The following is a 19,489-nucleotide window of genomic DNA, read 5'->3' as shown; positions in this document are numbered from 1 at the left end:
TAGACTGGACTAGTGATTTTTCAAACCGTCAAAGACGAGAAAAATCGCTCCTCATTTGCATAAGTTTGAGCATGTTCGAATTTTCATCAGTCGCGTCGCTCAGATCGCTGGTCTACGTCACAATGGAGCTGGCTCCCGTTGAAATGCATGGGGTCGCCCAGATCGCGTTGCCCAGATCGCTTGAATGGATCTGCACCGTAAAAGACTCTTGACACGATAACCCTTTGACATTTGGTGGCAGTGGTGGGTTTGTACGTGAAGCACAAGGGTGCGCTTCCCGAAGGGGAGGGCAGTGTGATGATGTGTCGTCACTACACATGAGTGTGCGCTCTGACTCCCATGCCATCGAGCATAGCTCTTTGACATTGCAGTCAAAGTGCAGGTTTTGCACCCTGTAGACCCGTGTTCGAGTCTGGCTGGTGTGACGACTCTCTCCTCTTCGCTACACTGCGCAATATCAGATGGCTGTTAGCATGAACCTATTGAGCATCCACCATTCTGCTGATAAGTGTCCTGCTCAGTGTCAGGTGAATCCTGGTCATCATTTAACTCATTTTCATTGTTTGGCTGATTGCATGCGCTGTTCGTCCCTGAATGTCCTCTTGTGTCTGTCACGTCACACTCCTCCCATGTATCAGTCTCCATTAGATCAGTTGCATCTGCAATATCTGCACCAATGTCATAATTTATTTGACTCTCATCTGCCAAACTATTCAATGCAAATGTAAATGTAAAATGTCAATGCATCCTCAAAAGCGGGTATATCATCCCTTATGGTTATGTCCTTATTCTCTGAATGTTTCTCTTTCAGTTTTGATGAGGCCCTCAGTACTTTGGTCATATCAATGGTTTGGACCTGATAATGCCCTGGTATAATTCAGTCTTAATTTCTGAATAAAAAGGATGATACCCTTGGAGGAGTTCTGATGGAGAACATTTCATACAGTGATCCTGACACCATTATCTCAAGCCTTGGCCATTGATTTGCGGCAAGTCTTTCAGCGGGTTGATAATTCCCATTTGAATAATGCTAGTTTCAAGATGAGGACTTAATGTTTATGTTTGTTTAATATTTGTTATTGTATATTTCACCATAACTCACCAAGATATATACAAACTAAGAAGAGGAAAATTACCCTTTGAAAAGCTATAGCATCCATTTAACTCTACTGTACATTCTGTACTGAAACACTAATATGAAGGCTGATAATACTGTATTAACTGATCATGAGAATGATAATCTACATGGTGTCTCAAAATGGTGTATTTGACGCCACTTAACTGTCAATGTCTGACCATTTTTTTTCCTTTTCTATGGGTGGTGATCCCATCAAACAGGTACAAAAAATGAACAGTGGTTTTGTCTCACTCATGATCAGGGTTACAGAAGACAATGCAATATACACACATGTTAAATACATTTAGTTTCTCTCACAGAAATAACAATGCTGAATAAAATCTAAATAAAATCGTTATTAATAATGACGCTAGTAATAATGAAGCAAGCTCTCATGGCTGCCTGTATTTTCCAGAGCATATAAACACAAAATACCTACATCCATAAGTAGGGGGAACTATGGGCTGTATGTAGATATGCATCTGGCTGTGCAAGAATAAGCTATTTCACACTCCTGCCTGCCAAAACTGGCATGCACGCACGCACACACACACACACACACACACACATCACAGAAACACACACACACATACACAAACACAGCTGTTATTCTGCTACAGCTTCTGGTGGTTCCTCTTCTCCTTGTGCTTCAGCTCCTGCCTCCTCTAGTTTCTGTTGGTACTGACTCTTGAAGAAACCTGACTGAAATTGAAAGACAAATATGAAGGAAAGAAAGGACAGACAGACAACAGGCAGGTAAATATATGGCATAAAAGAGAGACATAGTGAAGATTTATGTTAAATCGAATAATTGTAAAATTCCATATTGTTCATTGGTTACTTTGGAGAGGCCAGCTGTCATGAGAGCCAATAGGATCAGACCACCCACTACTCCACCAATGATCTCCTTAGTTAGATTTGGCTCATCATAGACCTCCACAAGAGTCTCAATCTATAGGGAACACACACAACAATGCAATGTACTCATGGCAACCTAAAACAAATTCACTAAGACTGTTCCCCTTTTGTGTGTAAACATAATCATATCTCTTTAACATTGTTCAGCAACACCATTTTAATCTCTAAACTTAAACTGTTTGATTATGCAACTGCAACTTTTTGACTATGTGCTCTGCTGTTACCCTGGTGACAGGTGCGAGGCGTGAGGAGTCTGAGGAGTAGAAGATGTATTTGTTGTTGTCGTACTCCAGCGTGGCAGAGCTGACCAAATGGAACAAAGCAGAACGCAGTCCAGTCTGAGAGAAACAACAAGAAAGAAGGAGAGGAAAGAGATTATAATAATAATAATGAGGAGAGGAAGAAGATTATAATGATAATGAGGACAAGAAGGAGATAATAATAAAGAGGAGAGGAAGGAGATTATAATGAACATAATGCATATTATTATAATAATAATAATAAGCAATGAAATTCTGTGCCTGTTTTCCACACATTATTAAACAAAGATAAATCATTTTAACCCTTTAAAGTAACCGAGTCAGCACCTGTTCAATCCATCCTGAGCTCACGTTCCCTGAGATCGTGTAAACTCTGCGGGCGTCTCTAGTCATGTATGACGTACACCTGAACTCCAGACACGCAGCAATGGAGCAGTTCTGATGAAGATGACAGATGAACAGCAATGTAACAAAGATCACATCCAATGTCAACAATATGTAACTGGAAAAACTGTTGAAAAAAAAGCATTATGTTATGTAAAAAGAAACAAGAAAAGAGGGGGGCAGAGAGGTGGATAGTGAAGAAGTGAGCATGTTCTAGGGTTCCGCTTCAGGTGAGCATATTATGAGAACACTTCAGGTAAGCATGTAATGAGTACACTTCAGGTAAGCATGTTCTAGGGTGCACTTCAGGTGAGCATGTTCTAGGGTTACGCTTCAGGTGAGCATATTATGAGAACACTTCAGGTAAGCATGTAATGAGTACACTTCAGGTAAGCATGTTCTAGGGTATGCTTCAGGTTAGCATGTTCTAGGGTGCACTTCAGGTGAGCATGTAATGAGTACGCTTCAGGTGAGCATGTAATGAGTACGCTTCAGGTGAGCATGTACTGGGTACGCTTCAGGTGAGCATGTAATGAGTACGCTTCAGGTGAGCATGTACTGGGTACGCTTCAGGTGAGCATGTAATGAGAACGCTTCAGGTGAGCATGTACTGGGTACGCTTCAGGTGAGCATGTAATGAGAACGCTTCAGGTGAGCATGTACTGGGTACGCTTCAGGTGAGCATGTAATGAGAACGCTTCAGGTGAGCATGCAATGAGTACGCTTCAGGTGAGCACGCTTCAGGTGAGCATGTAATGAGGACGCTTCAGGTGAGCATGTAATGAGTATGCTTCCGGTGAGCATGTAATGAGTACGCTTCAAGAAACTGCCACTTTTGCCACTTGAAGAAAATACTAGATGTTTCTATGTAATGTAAAGTAAAGTCCTGTGAAACGTTATAAAGTTCTGCTAATCACCACATCAGGCTCCTTGTTGTCTTTGAAGGTGTGCTGCAGGTCTGCGATGATTGGGCTCTTCTCACCCCCTCTAGTGCATCCCTGGATCTAACAGAGGATCAAAATACACAGTCCATTAAAACCATTATTCAAAACATAAACGGATTATCTCTGGATCAAATGGGCAATGAAAATAGACATCCCTGTACTCCCCGGGAATTACATTCAGTACACAGAAACTTCACAAAAATATCAATATACTTATTTTCTTTCAATATATATGCAATTTTCATGAACATCATCTGCAGCTACTTATCACAGTGGCCTGCATGTTTTTATATTATATTATATTATATTATAATTACAGGATATATATATATATATATATTATTATATACTGCAATGTATATTATAAAACAATTATAATAGTGTGAATATTAATTAGTACACACATCTAAGTTGTCCACATTTGTCCAGATGTTTTTGCCTTTCAGTTTTACTGGAACATGTATGATGGTCGTCAGATTGAGTCCTCTAAGGCCATTTGTCACCTGTGATAGAAAGAGAGACAGACAAACAGAGAGAAGGGGGCATGGGGAGAGACAGAGAGGCAGAGGAAGGAAAATAGGGAGATGAACTAAATAGTGTGGATGAGAGCTGGTTCAATCTCTGTGGATATGATTGTACATGTTTTTGTTTTGTTATAAACAGGAAAAGATATTAAAAAGATGCAGGGTGCACTGATACCCTCCAACCTAGCCTATGGCTTATAACCCAACAGGATGCACTGCAGCCATCATGCCCATAGCCATACTTTACAACAACAACAACAACACCTCCGTGAGCATGTCACTGGGGTTATCAATGGACACCTTCCTTCGTCAGTGTTTCACTGAATTACACCCACAACACCCCCTGAAGGCTCAACAGTAGTGTGTTTCACTGAATTAGACCCATGACACCCCCTGAAGGCTCAACAGTAGTGTGTTTCACTGAATTAGACCCATAACACCCCCTGAAGGCTCAACAGTAGTGTGTTTCACTGAATTAGACCCATAACACCCCCTGAAGGCTCAACAGTAGTGTTTGGCATCCCAGACCTGGCCCCCCTCCATGCTAACAATGGGTTAGGAATGTGATCGAAATAAAGATGATGAATATATCATGCCAGGTATGTGATAGAAATAAAGATGATAAATATATCATGCCATTCTTTATACATCCAATGTTTATATATCCAATGCAACTATACCACTAAGTATATAGTCCATCTAATCCGACTTATTAGGTTACAAAGTAACAGAGATTAACACAATTTTACAATGTCAAAGTGTAGTGTTATGCAAGTACAAGTATCAGTGGTTTACTCTACCTCTAAATTCTGCATCACTGGCCTTTGGAGGTCGTTATTACCGGCGGTAAAATTAATGTAGTTTGTTGTGTCATCAAATCTGATTGAACAAGAAATGAAATAGATTTAAAAACAAAACTGCAGCCTGAGAGAAATATATTTTAAGAGTGTTTCAAAGAACTCTGACCTTTTCAGTATGACATAGATGCTGTATTTGACCCCAATGTCCAGAGACTTGGACAGTTCGCTGTCAGGAGCGTGTTTCTCGTTGTCACTAAAAACAGATCATAGTTTGACTCAATGGGCAGCATGGGCTCTATAACCTAACATCTCAATACATGGGTAGTGAAAAACAGATGTACTAAAATATATGGTCAACCTGTACTACTGTTCAAAAGTTTGGGGTCAATTAAATTAAATTTAAATAATAATTGTGTCCTTCAAAATATTCTTTTGTCAAAGAATCATCCATTTGCTTTTCTTTCGAAAAAAAGGAAATTCCTAAGTGACCCCTAACCTTTGAACGGTAGTCACATTGGGCCTGTTATTGTGGGTGTAGAATTTACCTTGAAGCCTGGGCCTGTATGGTGACTCTGTGAGCAAATTGACTGTTGCCATCAATTCCATACTGAACACCAAAGACAACCTGAAAAATATAATTAAAATATTATCATTATAATTAAAATATAATGAAATAATTATTGTTATAGTTACTAATCGCTTACGATATGCTAGCGACTAAAACTAATGAAATCTCTTGAAATGTGCTGACTTTGACATTATGAAAAACTAGTTAGTCAACAACTGTCCTAACACAGTCAAATATCAAGCAAGTGCAACACAACGCAAAGCAAGACGGCAAATAAGCTACTTATTAGTTCGACAGTAAAAAGCCGGGCGGCTTCAGGCAATCCTACATTTAGCAGTAATATGCCTATGGACCATGGTGGCGATTCTCCATATTAAAAGTCATTGTAGCGCCCCAATTTTTTTCAAGCTGTTATTTTAAGGTAAAACTGCTTAACCTAACCCTAAGCCTGAAGTACAATTGTTGCAAAATGCTTCTTTAAAATAAAATGTAAAAACACTATCTGGACTAGGCTTTTGCATTTACACATTCCTTTAGTCTATTTTGTATATGTAAAAGGACAGTGTGTACTGTATGAGTATGTATGTGTGTGTGTGTGTGTGTCTGTGTGTGTGTGTGTGTGTGTGTGTGTGTGTGTGTGTGTGTGTGTGTGTGTGTGTGTGGGGGGGGGGGGTCTCCATCTGTGTATGAGCTCCTTTATGGTTTGTGAAGTCACCATAAAATCAATAAAAAATAGATTCATATACTAGAAATGGAGGTCAGCCTTTAGTCTTTTCTATTGTGATGAAAACATTTGGCTCAGTTGAAAATACAATTCAGATGTGAACAGCGCCCTCCACTGGGGTTGACCAGTTATCACCACTGATACAGTAAAAATTAGAGCATGTACTTAGTTTTTCTGACCTTTTCACCAGCCCTTAGGATGGGTCTGTTAATGCTGCAGTCAGTCTTTCCCTGGGTGGATCCATCTGGACTGTCTAGAGAACTGCACTCCACTCTGCCCTGTCACAGCAAACACATACACAAGCTTAGTAGTGAACATACTGTTCAATATAATACCAGTAATATCATATGTAAGGATAATGGATGACAAGGGATTTGACAAGCAGACAATTCTTGGCAAAGGTCCTGTAGGAGAGGATGTGAGAGTAGGACAGAGACACAAACACATATAGTCACGCAATCATACAGACATACACACACACACAAACACACACACACACACACACACACCTAGGTCTTGGTGAAGGTCCTGTAGGAGAGGACGTGAGGGTTGGACAGAGACACACACACACATACATACACACACACACACACACACACACACACCTGGGTCTTGGCGAAGGTCCTGTACGAGAGGCCATATGGGTAGGACAGAGACACACGGGTGTTGTAGGAGTTTTCTCCCTTATTCTCCACCATCACTGTCACATTCATCTCCTGTGCAATGCCCACCTCTATGGTAGAGGACCTGTTGGAACCAGGCAACAGCGCTCAAGAACCCTTCTACGAGGAGTCTTTACCAAAAAAAGGAACTGCTTGCATAAAAAATGGTTCTTCTCAACAGATTAACCTGCTGGTCAAATGTGTGTGGTGCAAGGCTATGACATCCTCAATATGAATTACTTTCAAATCAGTTTTGAATGATGTTTTCACCCCCCAGTGAGAGTGTCGTCATGATATTCATTTTGGTTTCATGATCATGTTGCATTTTGAGCCACTGATTTTGTTACATCTGGGGGAAAAATACCTCCACTTGACATCCCATAATGTAAGAGTATCATTGGTCGTCCTGATTGTGGAGTTTGCAGTGTGTCAGTAAACCCTTCACAGCTGCAACATCTACAGTGTCTCTGTTCTCTCTACTTCGTGTTGCTTAGGGCTGCTAGTGGTGGTTCAGTGGGTAGCGTCGCCGCTTTCTAAATGTGGTCATTCATTCGCTAAAAGTGGCTGCTACAGAACCAGATCTTTACCTGTTACTTTAGTTTCTCTTCATGTTCCCACTGAGCATTTCTACATTCAATACTTCCAACGCTTTTTTATCCACTATCAATCTGTTGTTTCCTTGAGTGTATGTATACATACAGTATATACAGCATGTATGCAAATGTTAGTTATACTGATGCATGTATGAACTTATCGGCTTGCTTCTTATTCTCGCCTTAGTGCTTGCTCCAGGGAGGTTCAGGCTCTGGGGTCTCTGAGGCGCCTACACACAATTTCAAGTGCTACTGGCGCTTTATAAATAGAACTGAACTGAACACTCCACAAATGTATACGAATGTAACTGTCAGTAACACCATCTGATGGAGGTACACATCTTATTTATGAGATGCAACAATGATTGATGATCCACATAAGGTATATAAGGTTTACACAGTTATTGAAGAGCCTTCTTTGATCTTTTGCAGACTTACCCAGAAAAGTTAATGTCAATTCGTATGTCGTCTTCACAGACTTTGTCTTCTCCACAGTCGATCTCAAAATGTAACTGCGGCACATAAATCAGTTGGGCTCAGACAACTTATTAGGCTATTAGAAATGACAACAAACAGGCCTTGAAAAAGTTACTTGGACACACACACATGCAAAGACATTACATTTAGCAGACGCTTTTATCCAAAGCGACGTTCAAGGGAGAGAACAATCAAGCCTCGAGCAATAGAGTCCTAGTGTAACAATAAATACTATTTTACATGAGAAATAGACATGAAGTGCAGTTAATGTTACTGTTGTAAGTGCAAGTAAAGTTAGGAAGGGAGGTGCTCTCTGAAGAGTTGGGTCTTCAAGAGCTTCTTAAAAAACATCGAAACATTATAAAAACCTTAGTCAAGAGTGCCATGTTAGTAGGATTAGCTTCAAAAACAACAAAAAGTAATGATGTCTATTTATGAAAAAACAATTGTTATCACCTTGTGGTCTGTGACTTTAATGGGGCCGCTGGCCAGCTGTGGTACCAGGCCGTCTGCAGTCTGTATAGGAACCCCCTCAAAGGAGACGATCACCTGGACGTCCACAGGACTCAGAGCGTCCTCAGGTAAGCACTGGAGGAGACAGGGAACCGGGGGTGGAGGCAGGATGGAGGGAAACATGGTGGGTGAGATTCAATGAAAATAAGAGGATGCAAATCGATATTTATCATATAAATATATCACATTTAGCGATAGCTATGTATACCACATGTAACGTGATTGTCTTGACCCACATCAAAAATTCCTTCATATCAAATGTATTTACATAAATGTGTTCAGTGTGTTTGAGGGCCTTTGTCCTGACAATGGTTAACATAGTAGTTTGCCTTTCACTGTTATAGCCAAAGCAGACCCAAAGCAGTTGCCCTTTATAAGGACTACAAACTAACCTTCACGAAGAAAGGCTGCGGGGAACAGTGATTTTGTAGTGACACTTGGGACTGGAAGGTTTTCTCTTTTTCCTTGTCCGTGAAGTAGGCACGAGTCCGTTGTCGGACATAATCCAGCTTCAGGGTGTAGCTGAGTTTCGCTTGCAGGTCTAAAAGAAGAACAAGCTCTCATTCAGTGCCATCTCTTACACCTCTTAGTCACACATTTTCTGGTGTCAGCGATGGCTTCTTTTGATGAGGATTTGGTATCGCCAATCTCATGGTGAGGATACTAGTCAGTAAACTCCAGTGTAAGAACTGGAAGTGGATATAAGATAGCATTCATTGCAGAATAAAGTCAACTCTAGAGTGTGTTCAAACAGTACACCTGAACGGTCTGAACTTGCTGCGTCTGAACCGTCTGAACTTGGCTTGTCTGAACAGTGTTTAAATTCGACTCTATTTTCTCTATGTTGCTTGTAATCACGTGTGTATCATGTGCATATGTTAAATCGCACATACATATGTTATATAATCTGATACGTGAATGAATCCATCTGTTTGCCCCTGATTCTCTCTTCTCCTTCTCTCCTCCCTTCGCTTCTGCCCCCCATTCCCCATTACATCTCTATCTCTCTGTCCCCTCTCAAGCAGATGGGTTCCCCTTTTTGTGCAGAGGTTCTGCTCAAGGTTCCTGTAAAAAGGGAATATTACACCTAAGTGCCTGCTCTAAGTTCAGGCTCTGGGCTCTATAAAGTGCCTAGAGACAATTTCAATCGATACTGGCGCTATATAACTACTTATTGAATTGAACGTTTGTTTTTCCAGACATGCACAAAATGAGTAAGGAATATTGAACACAGTGCATGTTTTGAAGATGATGCTTTGACGGAGCATGTGATGACTGTACCTTTGAAGTTGTCAGTAGTGGCCTTGGTCATGCTGAAACACACTGATGCTGTGATCTGTTGGGAATCCTTGCAGCCAGAGATAGAGGTGGGGATTTTGGGTGGGGTAAAGGTCACACTGGTCACCATGGATACGATGGGCCTGGACCTGACCATCAGAACACAATACAACGATCATCTCAGAAACACAGAAACACACACATGCATACCCACTGACATACATACAGACACACACAATTATTTATGTCACACCAAGCAACAGTAAGGTTGTGTGGGTGAATATGTATGAGCGCACGTATCTGCATGTGTGCTTTAAACTCACACTGAAGACCATTGGTTTTACAGGTTAGTTTGGATATTTGAAAGCTCATTGGTTGTGTGTAGTGTAGGCATGCCCTGTATGTGTGTATGTAGTGCATGCATGCCCCTGTGAGTGTGTATGTAGTGCAGGCATGCCCCTGTGTGTGTGTGTATGAAGTGTATGCATGGCCTGTATGTGTGTATGTAGTGTATGCATGCCCTGTATGTGTGTATGTAGTGTATGCATGCCCTGTATGTGTGTATGTAGTGTAGGCATGCCCCTGTGTGTGTGTAGTGTATTCAAGCCCCTGTCTGTGTGTGTAGTGTATGCATGCCCCTGTGTGTGTGTATGTAGTGTATGCATTCCCCTGTGTGTGTGTATGTAGGGTATGCATGCCCCTGTGTGTGTATGTAGTGTAGGCATGCCCCTGTGTGTGTGTATATAGTGTATGCATGCTCCTGTGTGTGTGTATTTAGTGTCTTCAAGCAGTGTGCCGTTAATATAATTAACCTGAGCAGCAGAACCGCTCCTTTGGACCCGACTGCAATGTCAGGCAGTCCGTCTCCACTCTGATCCAAAGTGGACTGGGCCACAGTCAGGCCAAAGAACCGCAGACCGGACCGCACAGATGAACCTGCAATCCTCTGTCATGGACAACGCGACAGAAAGAGAGTTAACGCTACCGGGACAGTTAACCACCGGTTATGGCATGTGAGACTTCCTAAGAAAGTCAAACAGGCCTCTGTCCCTGAAAGGTTAAACAGAAGTACTCATATAACCACACATCACTTAGCTGTTTTCTTCAGTTATGACCAGGGACGTGCACAGGAGTGTGCTTAGGTTGCTTGGGCAACTGCCTGTTTGCCATCTTCGACTGAAGTTGCCCCTCCGAAGGAAATATATATATTTGCTATCAGGGGATGGGGGCGTGGCAGCAGCGGTAAGTGAGAGTTTAAAATTATATTATGAAAATGTGCGATTACATGACGGGGGCGTGGCAGCCGCGGCAAGTGAGAGTTTAAAATTATATTATGAAAATTTGCGATTACATGACGGGGGCGTGGCAGCCGCGGCAAGTGAGAGTTTAAAATTATATTATGAAAATTTGCGATTACATGACGGGGGCGTGGCAGCCATGGCAAGTGAGAGTTTAAAATTATATTATGAAAATTTGCGATTACATGACGGGGGCGTGGCAGCCGTGGCAAGTGAGAGTTTAAAATGATATTTTGAAAATGTGCGATACATGACGGGGGCGTGGCAGCCGCGGCAAGTGAGAGTTTAAAATTATATTATGAAAATTTGCGATTACATGACGGGGGCGTGGCAGCGGCGGTGAAAAATATATTTTGTTGCCCCTTTTTTCCACAAAGACATTCTGTACGGGCCCATGCTGCAGTATACATCTATAATGGCCCAACAACTACCATGACTACCAGTTAATTATTCATGTTTTTCTGTCTATCTCACCCAATATCTCTCCCTCTCTCACCTGTGAGTAGTTGGGGTTCACTCCCTGTCTCCGCCCGTTGAAGATGTACACGCTGCCCTGTCCATTGTCCTCCAGAGGAGCTCCCACTGCCACATCCCTGATCCCATCCCCGTTCAGGTCTGCCAGGCTGGCCAGAGACGAGCCGAACCTCCCCCTCTGACCCTCCATCCCCAGCAGGGACACACCAGTGTCAGACACCATGTGAAAATACTGCATGGAAAAGAGGAAAGTAGCCTATCTGTGTATTTGCCTCCTCATGGTGTGAGATTTTAGGCAGCGTTATGGGCATGTTCCTTTACCTTTGGTCTTGGCATACGTATGAAATAAGTCCATCAAAGACACTACTATTCTTTTAGTTATGGTAGAAATAAGACACATGAACATGACTAAACATGCCCAACAGGCCACTTATGTATGGGTGTACAACATGAATTATATTATGAAATCTTTGACTACTGTCTGTGATGCTCTCATAATTCATCACTATTCATTAGATGGATTTTGCACGAGGACTTTTCTCATACCTCCTTGGTGAATTTATAGACAAACACTTTCCCCTCTCTCCCTCCTTCTGTGTGCATGGGGGCAGACGCCAGAATCAGATCAGTGTTGGAGTCTCCATCCAAATCCACCACACACACCTCTGCTCCAAAGTAAGCACCGATCTGAGACTGAGAGAGAGATTATGTTGTTAATGGTGATAATGATGAAGCTGGTGACGTTTAAAGGGTTGCTAGGTAACATTGGCACCTTTGCTAATTTGTTCTTTGTATATTTGTGTATATCACAGTCTAAACTTGTGCCAAGCTTGAATGAGCGCCACACGTTTTTGCATTTATATAATATATGAGTTGTAATCACAGTGACCTCAGTACCTGTTTGAGCATCTTTGCGTCATCTCCAGGAAAGAAAACCATGAGCAACCCCTTGTGTTTATACCTGGGGGCCCCCATAACGATGTAGTTCTGTCTGTCTCTGCTTGCTACCGCCATCGAATAGCCTGGAGAGGGGTTAGTAAATATGACAACAGAAACATAACTGACTTTTAACATGACACTACGTAAATTAGACACACAAAGCTCAAGATGGCAGAGTATAAAATATTTCAGTGCCAAGGTGAGTAGTCTCTCACCCAGATAGCTGTCAGGAGTGACCTCATGAACCCTCCTAAAACTGGGCGTCCTGCTGGACAGAGGGATGTTCTGGTAACCCCCCCTCCACCCATTTGCCCCAATCACACTCACTAGAAACCTCTCCTGCAAGGGAAAAACCATAGAAGCTCACTTTTACACACCACAGGAAGTTCCAGCCTTACATATACATTTATTGTTTCATTAGTTAATAACAATGTCTTAAAAGGAAATTTCAGGATTTTTTTTTTTTACCTAGACCATATTTCCTGTTTAGGTCCACATTTTTCCCATTAACATGTTCCCAAATAGCTACAAATATAGTATATTAATGAAGCGTCGTGTTCCTTATATATGATGCATAGCATTACATTAGTGTTGTCAGCAATATCGTAGAAGTCTTTTAAAATCTGAAATTGTCTCGTTTATAAATGGTAAATGGACTGCATTTATATAGCGATTCTAATTATAGAGCACTCAAAGCGCTTTACAGATGGATGTCTCTGACATCATACACCGATGTCAGTGGCTCCTATCTAAGTTGCACATCGGGAGAGGTTGGGGGTTCAGTGTCTTGCTCAAAGACCCTTTAACACTTGGTGAAGGGGAGACAGTATCGAACTAGCAAGCTTCCGTTTGCTAAACGACTCCTCTACCTCCTGAACCACTATCACCCATAATCACAATCATTTAAAAACTCACTAAAGTAGCAACACAATCATTTCAAAAAGCTGAACGTACATCTGGGCTGGACACAAGAGCAGCACTAAATCCATTTTGGGCAAATTCCATATGGGTGGAGTCACCAGTGGTTTGGGTTCCTGGGTTACAAAGAGAGAGAGGAAAACAATAACATCAACATGCTCCTGCATATGACTTGACCACTTTGCTTCCACTGCAGTGTCTTACTGACACAAAAGAAAAGTTTGTGAGTGAGTTTCAAGCAATTTTATGCAGGTTTATAATTCAGAGGCATTGGGGGAGTTTTTGAGGATAGCAAGCTAACTAACATGTGAGAGAAAGATGAATGCACCAGTTGTGTCTACTTTATATCACTGAATATCATCAGTACACAAGTTGACTAGTTTCTATCACTGCCAAATGGGCTGTGTTAGTTTGTCAGCAGTTAAATTAACTCCTTAATTGTATAACAAAAGTCAATAATTACTCATTAGGTAAAAGAATAATGCATTATTGTTATTATTAGTAGTAATAGTATTATTATTAATAAAAGTATTTCTTCCTCTGGTTGTAAGATAAGTTGCAAGTGCTGACAAATCTAAATGTACCCATACCTTCAATGGCAATGATGCTCTTTTCCAGGGCATTGCTAATTTTGTCCAGTGCCTCAAAACTGTCAACTTTAAACATGTGGTCTGATTTTGGTGAGGATGCTATGCCCATGAGTTCGTTTTTTGCACTCTGGCTGTTAAAAGCGTTGCCAACCTGTCACATAAGAAAGAGAATTAGCATCTGACATAAGGGGAGAATTAGCTTCTTACACCAGAGCCTAAGTAGTAAGTTAGCTTTTGAAAATGTATTTAAAAATGATGCTCAATTAGAAGCGCAAGGTGCTGGCAACAATAATATAATTAACAATATACTGCATATGCATATTTGGACTGGACTTTAAATGTCATATGAGAATCAGGCATCTGCTAAAGGAATACATGTAAAAAGGGATCATATAGCACCTCATACCCCAACAGCGTATCTAATAATGTTCTTTGTGTCAGCCAGTGCAGTGACAGAGGGATATTGGTAGGAGTCAGCGGACTGCCCATCTGTGATGACAATGAGAATCCTGTTGGCAACCGGTCGCGCTCCAGCAGAGGAATCAAACACACTGTTCCTGTGCAAATTAGCATAAACAGGTTTATGATATATACCTCAGATTATCATATACTATTATAAGCTCTTCATGAACAACAGACAGTTATTTAGTGCTTATAACTGAGTCATAAAGTCCCAGTGCCTTTTTAACAGTTTAAATGATCGAGGATTAATATGGAAGAGAAAGTGGTACCATTTTGAGAGGAATGTCTAGTCTAGGAACTAGACCAGGGGGCAAATTTGAACGGTTGAAGGTTTCAGGTTCATTTAAGACTTACACAACTGTCTCGATGGCTCTGGCAGTATACGTGCCTCCTCCTTTCTGCTGGATATTGTCCACCTGACGTTCCCATCCTGTTTTCTGAAACTGTTTAAAGTGTGTGTGGATGGTGCAATCCCAGGAGTACTGGGCAAAGGCGAACTGCAGGAAAAAAGAACAAAAACAGCTCAGTCCAGAAGTCAACTGGAAATCTACATGGAACTGTTTAAATAAGGTTATGCAAGGTCAGAAATGAGTCAGGCTCACTTTGGTGTTCTGCTTCAGAAGTTTCCTGATAAGATTCTTCACAAACGTTTTCATAGTAATGAACTGGTAATAATTCACACTTCCAGATCCATCCAGAAGGAAGGCAATATCTGTAGCCTTGCACTCTGAAGAGGAAACATTTCTTTTAAATATTTTTTTAACTTCAATTCAAGTTTTCTTATATGTCTGGACATAGTAAACTGAACATACAAATACAATTAAACTGATCGAAGTGTCCTGATACTAACTTACAGATGGATGTGTGTAGTCCTACCTTCAAGAGAAGATGGCAGCGGTCCATCCAGTTGCAGTGATGGACTAATGCTGAAACACATCCCGCCATAGAGATTGATGCTGTCACACTCTTTAGGGATAGTCGGACCACAAACCTGACGGACAACAAAAGTAAGAAAGAGTAAGGAAAAAGAAAGTGAAGCACAGGAGAAAAAGAGTGTTGGCAAGGAGAAATACTGACAGAGAGATGGGATGGGATGGGAGGGGAGGGGAGGGGAGGGGTCGCCTACCACTGTCTTTGGGGACGTCTCAGTCTTGCTCATCGTCAGGCCAAGGGACATATTCACTCCATCTGAGGGAACTTTTGCAGATCACACACAAGATTCATACAAGGAAATACTCAACAATGCTATCAAAGGCAACTCGACATGCAAAAATCTTTGATGTGAGAAGCTCTAGGCTTAGCAAAAGTTTGGTAAATCTAACTCAAGACTAAACAAGATTGTATTTTATTTAATATTTAATGAATTTGGAAAATTCTGTAGAAAATAATGAAGGGATCTGGGCCTCGTTTTCCGATAAGGACGTATCTTAACGTTCTACGTGGATTTTGGCGACATAGTAGACTCAGTAACACTTTCTATTTACGAGCGTTTCCCGAACATCATCTTAAAGTCAGGTGCAAGAGCGCACAGGTGCACGAGCGCACCGTGCACGAGTCCTTAAGTATCTCTTAGGGTGGAGCTGTCCATCACAGTGGTTCTGAAAGTATAGCAGATGATGTCAGACGAGTCGATTTTCTCACTTGTGTATACATGGGTTTCTCGGCTACGTCATCACTGGTTGCGTGCGCAATCTCGCGGCAGAAAGAAGCAAGATAACATTGAAGTGGATGAGAAAGCTGTGGAGGAAGGCAACATGACAGGGAGTTGTTGTGTGGTGAACTGCTCTAACAGAGTTGGTAAGATGTTTAGTATACCTAGGAGGAAGCATCCGTTTGCCAGGAAATAAAATATCAAATCAAATATAGAAAAAGGCTCAACAATGTACAAGGTTACGTTTGGGAATATGTTGAGGGTGTGTGCAAGCATTCATGGCAACAGAATAGGGAACGGTAGGCTAAATAAGTAATAAACAATACCTTTAAACTGGGCTTTCTGTATTCATTTGTATTAGGGTAGATGGCTTTCTGCCGTGGATTTGCGCGCGCAGCCTTCAATGTTTGTATATAAGAAACCCATGTATAGGCTCATGAATGAAGTTCCAATATAACAAGTGTCGACATAAGAACAATACCTCAATAAATATATATAGGCTAGAAAAGATCAAATAAAAAACATCACTCAGGGCATAATTGGGCATTATTGAAAAACAATTACAAAAGGGCGCGTTATAAGAAAGTCATCTCTCTCTTTTTAGACACAGTACAATTAGGCACTATTAGTACAGTTACCAAGGAGAGTAGAAATACAAAATAAACAAAAACAAAAAACTCATAGGCTTCTTATGTACAAGTTGAACGGCTTCAGTGCCTTCAGGGAAACAACTCAAAGTTACTCATCTCAGGCACAGGCGCTACCACTGATGAAGCAAGCTGCCCCCCGCGCTCAATGACATGTCAATTTCCTAATATTGCAGCCTAACTACACAGTCAGAAAAGCCATCTCCTTAGTTCAATAACATATTATTATTATTATCTTTATTTTCAAATACTCAATATTCTTTATTTCTATTTTGATGGGAATATGCAGGTGAAACAATGACATTCTCATGATGTGCTATACACAGAAACATCGTTTGTATTTCTTCCATAATAGGCCGAACGACGCCCCTGGTGGATTGCATCGCTAAGTGTGAAGTTACTACTGGATTGCATCGCTAAGTGTGAAGTTACTACTGGTCCTGACCACACTTAGAATTCTTCTCAACGAAAGATAAACTTAAGCTAAGTGCCGCGTCGGGAAACCGCTCTGCAACGTAGGATCCCTCTTACGACCGATTTCAAGTCCTTTTTAGGCTAAGTGCGCGTTCGGGAAACGAGGCCCTGATTCATTAGATGAGCTGAGAAAAAAAATCTGTTTTCAATACTTGTTGTGTTCAGTATATTTAATTTGATAAAATTCTTCAGTACACATCAGTATCTGAGATAATTAGATACATACACATATATATGAACATATATCTCATACCGTCTATAGGTAGCATTGAACAGGAGCTGGATGAGACCTGGCATTGGTAAACCTGTCCTCTCCTATCCACACTTTGCTGCTCAAGAGGGGCGCTTACCAGCAGACTATAGAGGAGGATAAAGAGGAAGTATTATAGATTGTATAAATTATGTTAGTGACGTCATTGATTACAGGTGGAAAAAGAGGTAAGTATTATAGATCATATAAATTATGTTAGCATAATCATTGATTATAGGAGGATAAAGAGGAAGTATTATAGATCGTATAAATGATGTTAGCAACGTCATTGATTATGCTGTATGAGCATCTTCTGGGTATTGCTGCCATTCGTACCGCGATGCACTATCCTGGATCACTCTGTAGCCAAAGCCCTCGGCTGATTGGGTGATGTGTCTCCAAGAAGTAGACTCAATGTTGAAACATGCCACCATTTGAAATGCTGATAAGAAACAGTACAACAATTAATCAGGATAAAACTTTTAAAAAGAAATAGGTGGCATGGGTATCTGGTAGAGCTGTCTTGATGTGAAATAGTTTTCATGTAAGCGTTTAAATAATTCACATAAAATATGAAGTATTGATGAGAGACAGACTGTGAAATAACTGTATGTCTTATGTCTCTATGAAGCTCCCTCATTTCCTTTCTGTTATTCACAGCCTTTTGAAAGTAAATCAATGGTTTAGAAGAAGTTGTGCTCTTAGTTGAAGAAACATGTCTTTGATAAAGTAAAAGATGAGAAAAGCCCAACCACACCAACATCCTGTCATTTTCATCCTACATAGCTGAATTGGATTGTTTGTATTGTATCAAATTGTCTGTATATATTGTTTGTAATTATTGTAAATATGAGAGAGCTGCAAGATTCCCAGAATTTCCCCCGTGATTAATAAAGTATTTATCTATCTATCTATCTATCTAAATATGGTTCAGTCTCTCAACTTTAAAGTCTGTAACTTTGAACAGACAAAGTAAAAAAAAAAAATGAAAAGTCCAAGACACACATCTGTCTCTCACTTCAGTTGGATGTATGGCTCAGAGTTTTATCTGCAAATTGAGTACATTTGAGGCATCTTCAGTCAGATTTTAAGAAGCCTACGTTTTTTTCTCCATAGTGAAACATGTCATGAAAACAATAGTATATATTCAAGACATGAGACAGGCTCTCTGCCTTTTAAACACACAAATGGCTGTAGCTGTGGTAGCTGTGGTTTCAACAGACCTATCTATTTTTTCAATACAAAGAAATGAGATGATGGTTATATCCACAACTTACCTGGAAAGAAGCACAAGTTGAAAAATGAGGCAAGCATCCTTTGTCATCAAGTTGAAGCGAATTGTGAGACAAGGCTATGGTTGGGTGGTTTATATAGCAGAGAGTAAGGAAATGAGAACGAAAGGGAGGGCAGAAATACAGAGAGAGAGAGAGAGAGAGAGTTAGAGTGAGAGAGAGAGAGAGAGAGAGAGAGTGACAGAGAGAGAGAGAGAGAGTTAGAGTGAGAGAGAGACAGTGAAAAAGAGAGAGTTAGAGTGACAGAAAGAGAGAGAGAGAGAGAGAGAGAGAGAGAGAGAGAGAGAGAGAGAGAGAGAGAGAGAGAGAGAGAGAGAGAGAGAGAGACTGGGTGAACCATCAACCACTCAGGTCATTACACCACGACCATAAGTCGGCCTGCACAGACCGACCTGGCTGCCCAGAGAGGAAAGGTTATCTTCTTACTGTAACCAGGGAACAGTTGAGACAGAGCTGCACTTCCTAATTCATTGCAACCAATACAGAAGTCTTAGAGTTTTAGAGAAATTAAGAATTAACCTGTTATATGTTTATATCCTATGTTACCATCTATATTTCCTCTTGTTCTGTATGCTCTATGCACTGTTACTGCTTTTTGTTTGTTTTATTTATTTATGCTAATTTCAATTGTATATTTTGTAAACAGTCATGCCAACAAAGTCACGCCAATAAAGCCATTTGAATTTGAGAGACAGTTAGAGTGACAGAGAGAGAGAGACAGTTAAAGTGGCA

The 19,489-nt window shown here is 40.8% G+C and overlaps 1 protein-coding gene across 1 annotated transcript; it reads right to left on the bottom strand.

The window, feature by feature from the left end:
* Positions 1–1,723: 1,723 nt before the first annotated feature.
* Positions 1,724–18,779, bottom strand: LOC308367376 (integrin alpha-M-like; the record flags this gene model as incomplete). The annotated part of the gene is made up of 30 exons (XM_080841277.1): positions 1,724–1,819; positions 1,959–2,069; positions 2,260–2,373; positions 2,623–2,733; positions 3,597–3,683; positions 4,028–4,126; positions 4,948–5,026; positions 5,114–5,200; positions 5,493–5,572; positions 6,419–6,517; positions 6,845–6,986; positions 7,933–8,006; positions 8,428–8,559; positions 8,877–9,025; positions 9,766–9,911; positions 10,575–10,708; positions 11,557–11,766; positions 12,081–12,227; positions 12,432–12,556; positions 12,689–12,812; positions 13,428–13,507; positions 13,982–14,132; positions 14,388–14,538; positions 14,798–14,940; positions 15,046–15,170; positions 15,320–15,434; positions 15,570–15,640; positions 17,469–17,572; positions 17,802–17,907; positions 18,743–18,779. The coding sequence occupies 30 exons, from the start codon at positions 18,777–18,779 to the stop codon at positions 1,724–1,726; spliced, it is 3,429 nt and encodes a 1,142-aa protein (XP_080697403.1).
* Between the last annotated feature and the right edge of the window lie 710 nt (positions 18,780–19,489).

Source organism: Sprattus sprattus (assembly GCF_963457725.1).
Source record: "Sprattus sprattus genome assembly, chromosome: 6".
Lineage (NCBI taxonomy): Eukaryota > Metazoa > Chordata > Actinopteri > Clupeiformes > Clupeidae > Sprattus > Sprattus sprattus.
This window is presented reverse-complemented; position numbering and strand designations above follow the sequence as displayed.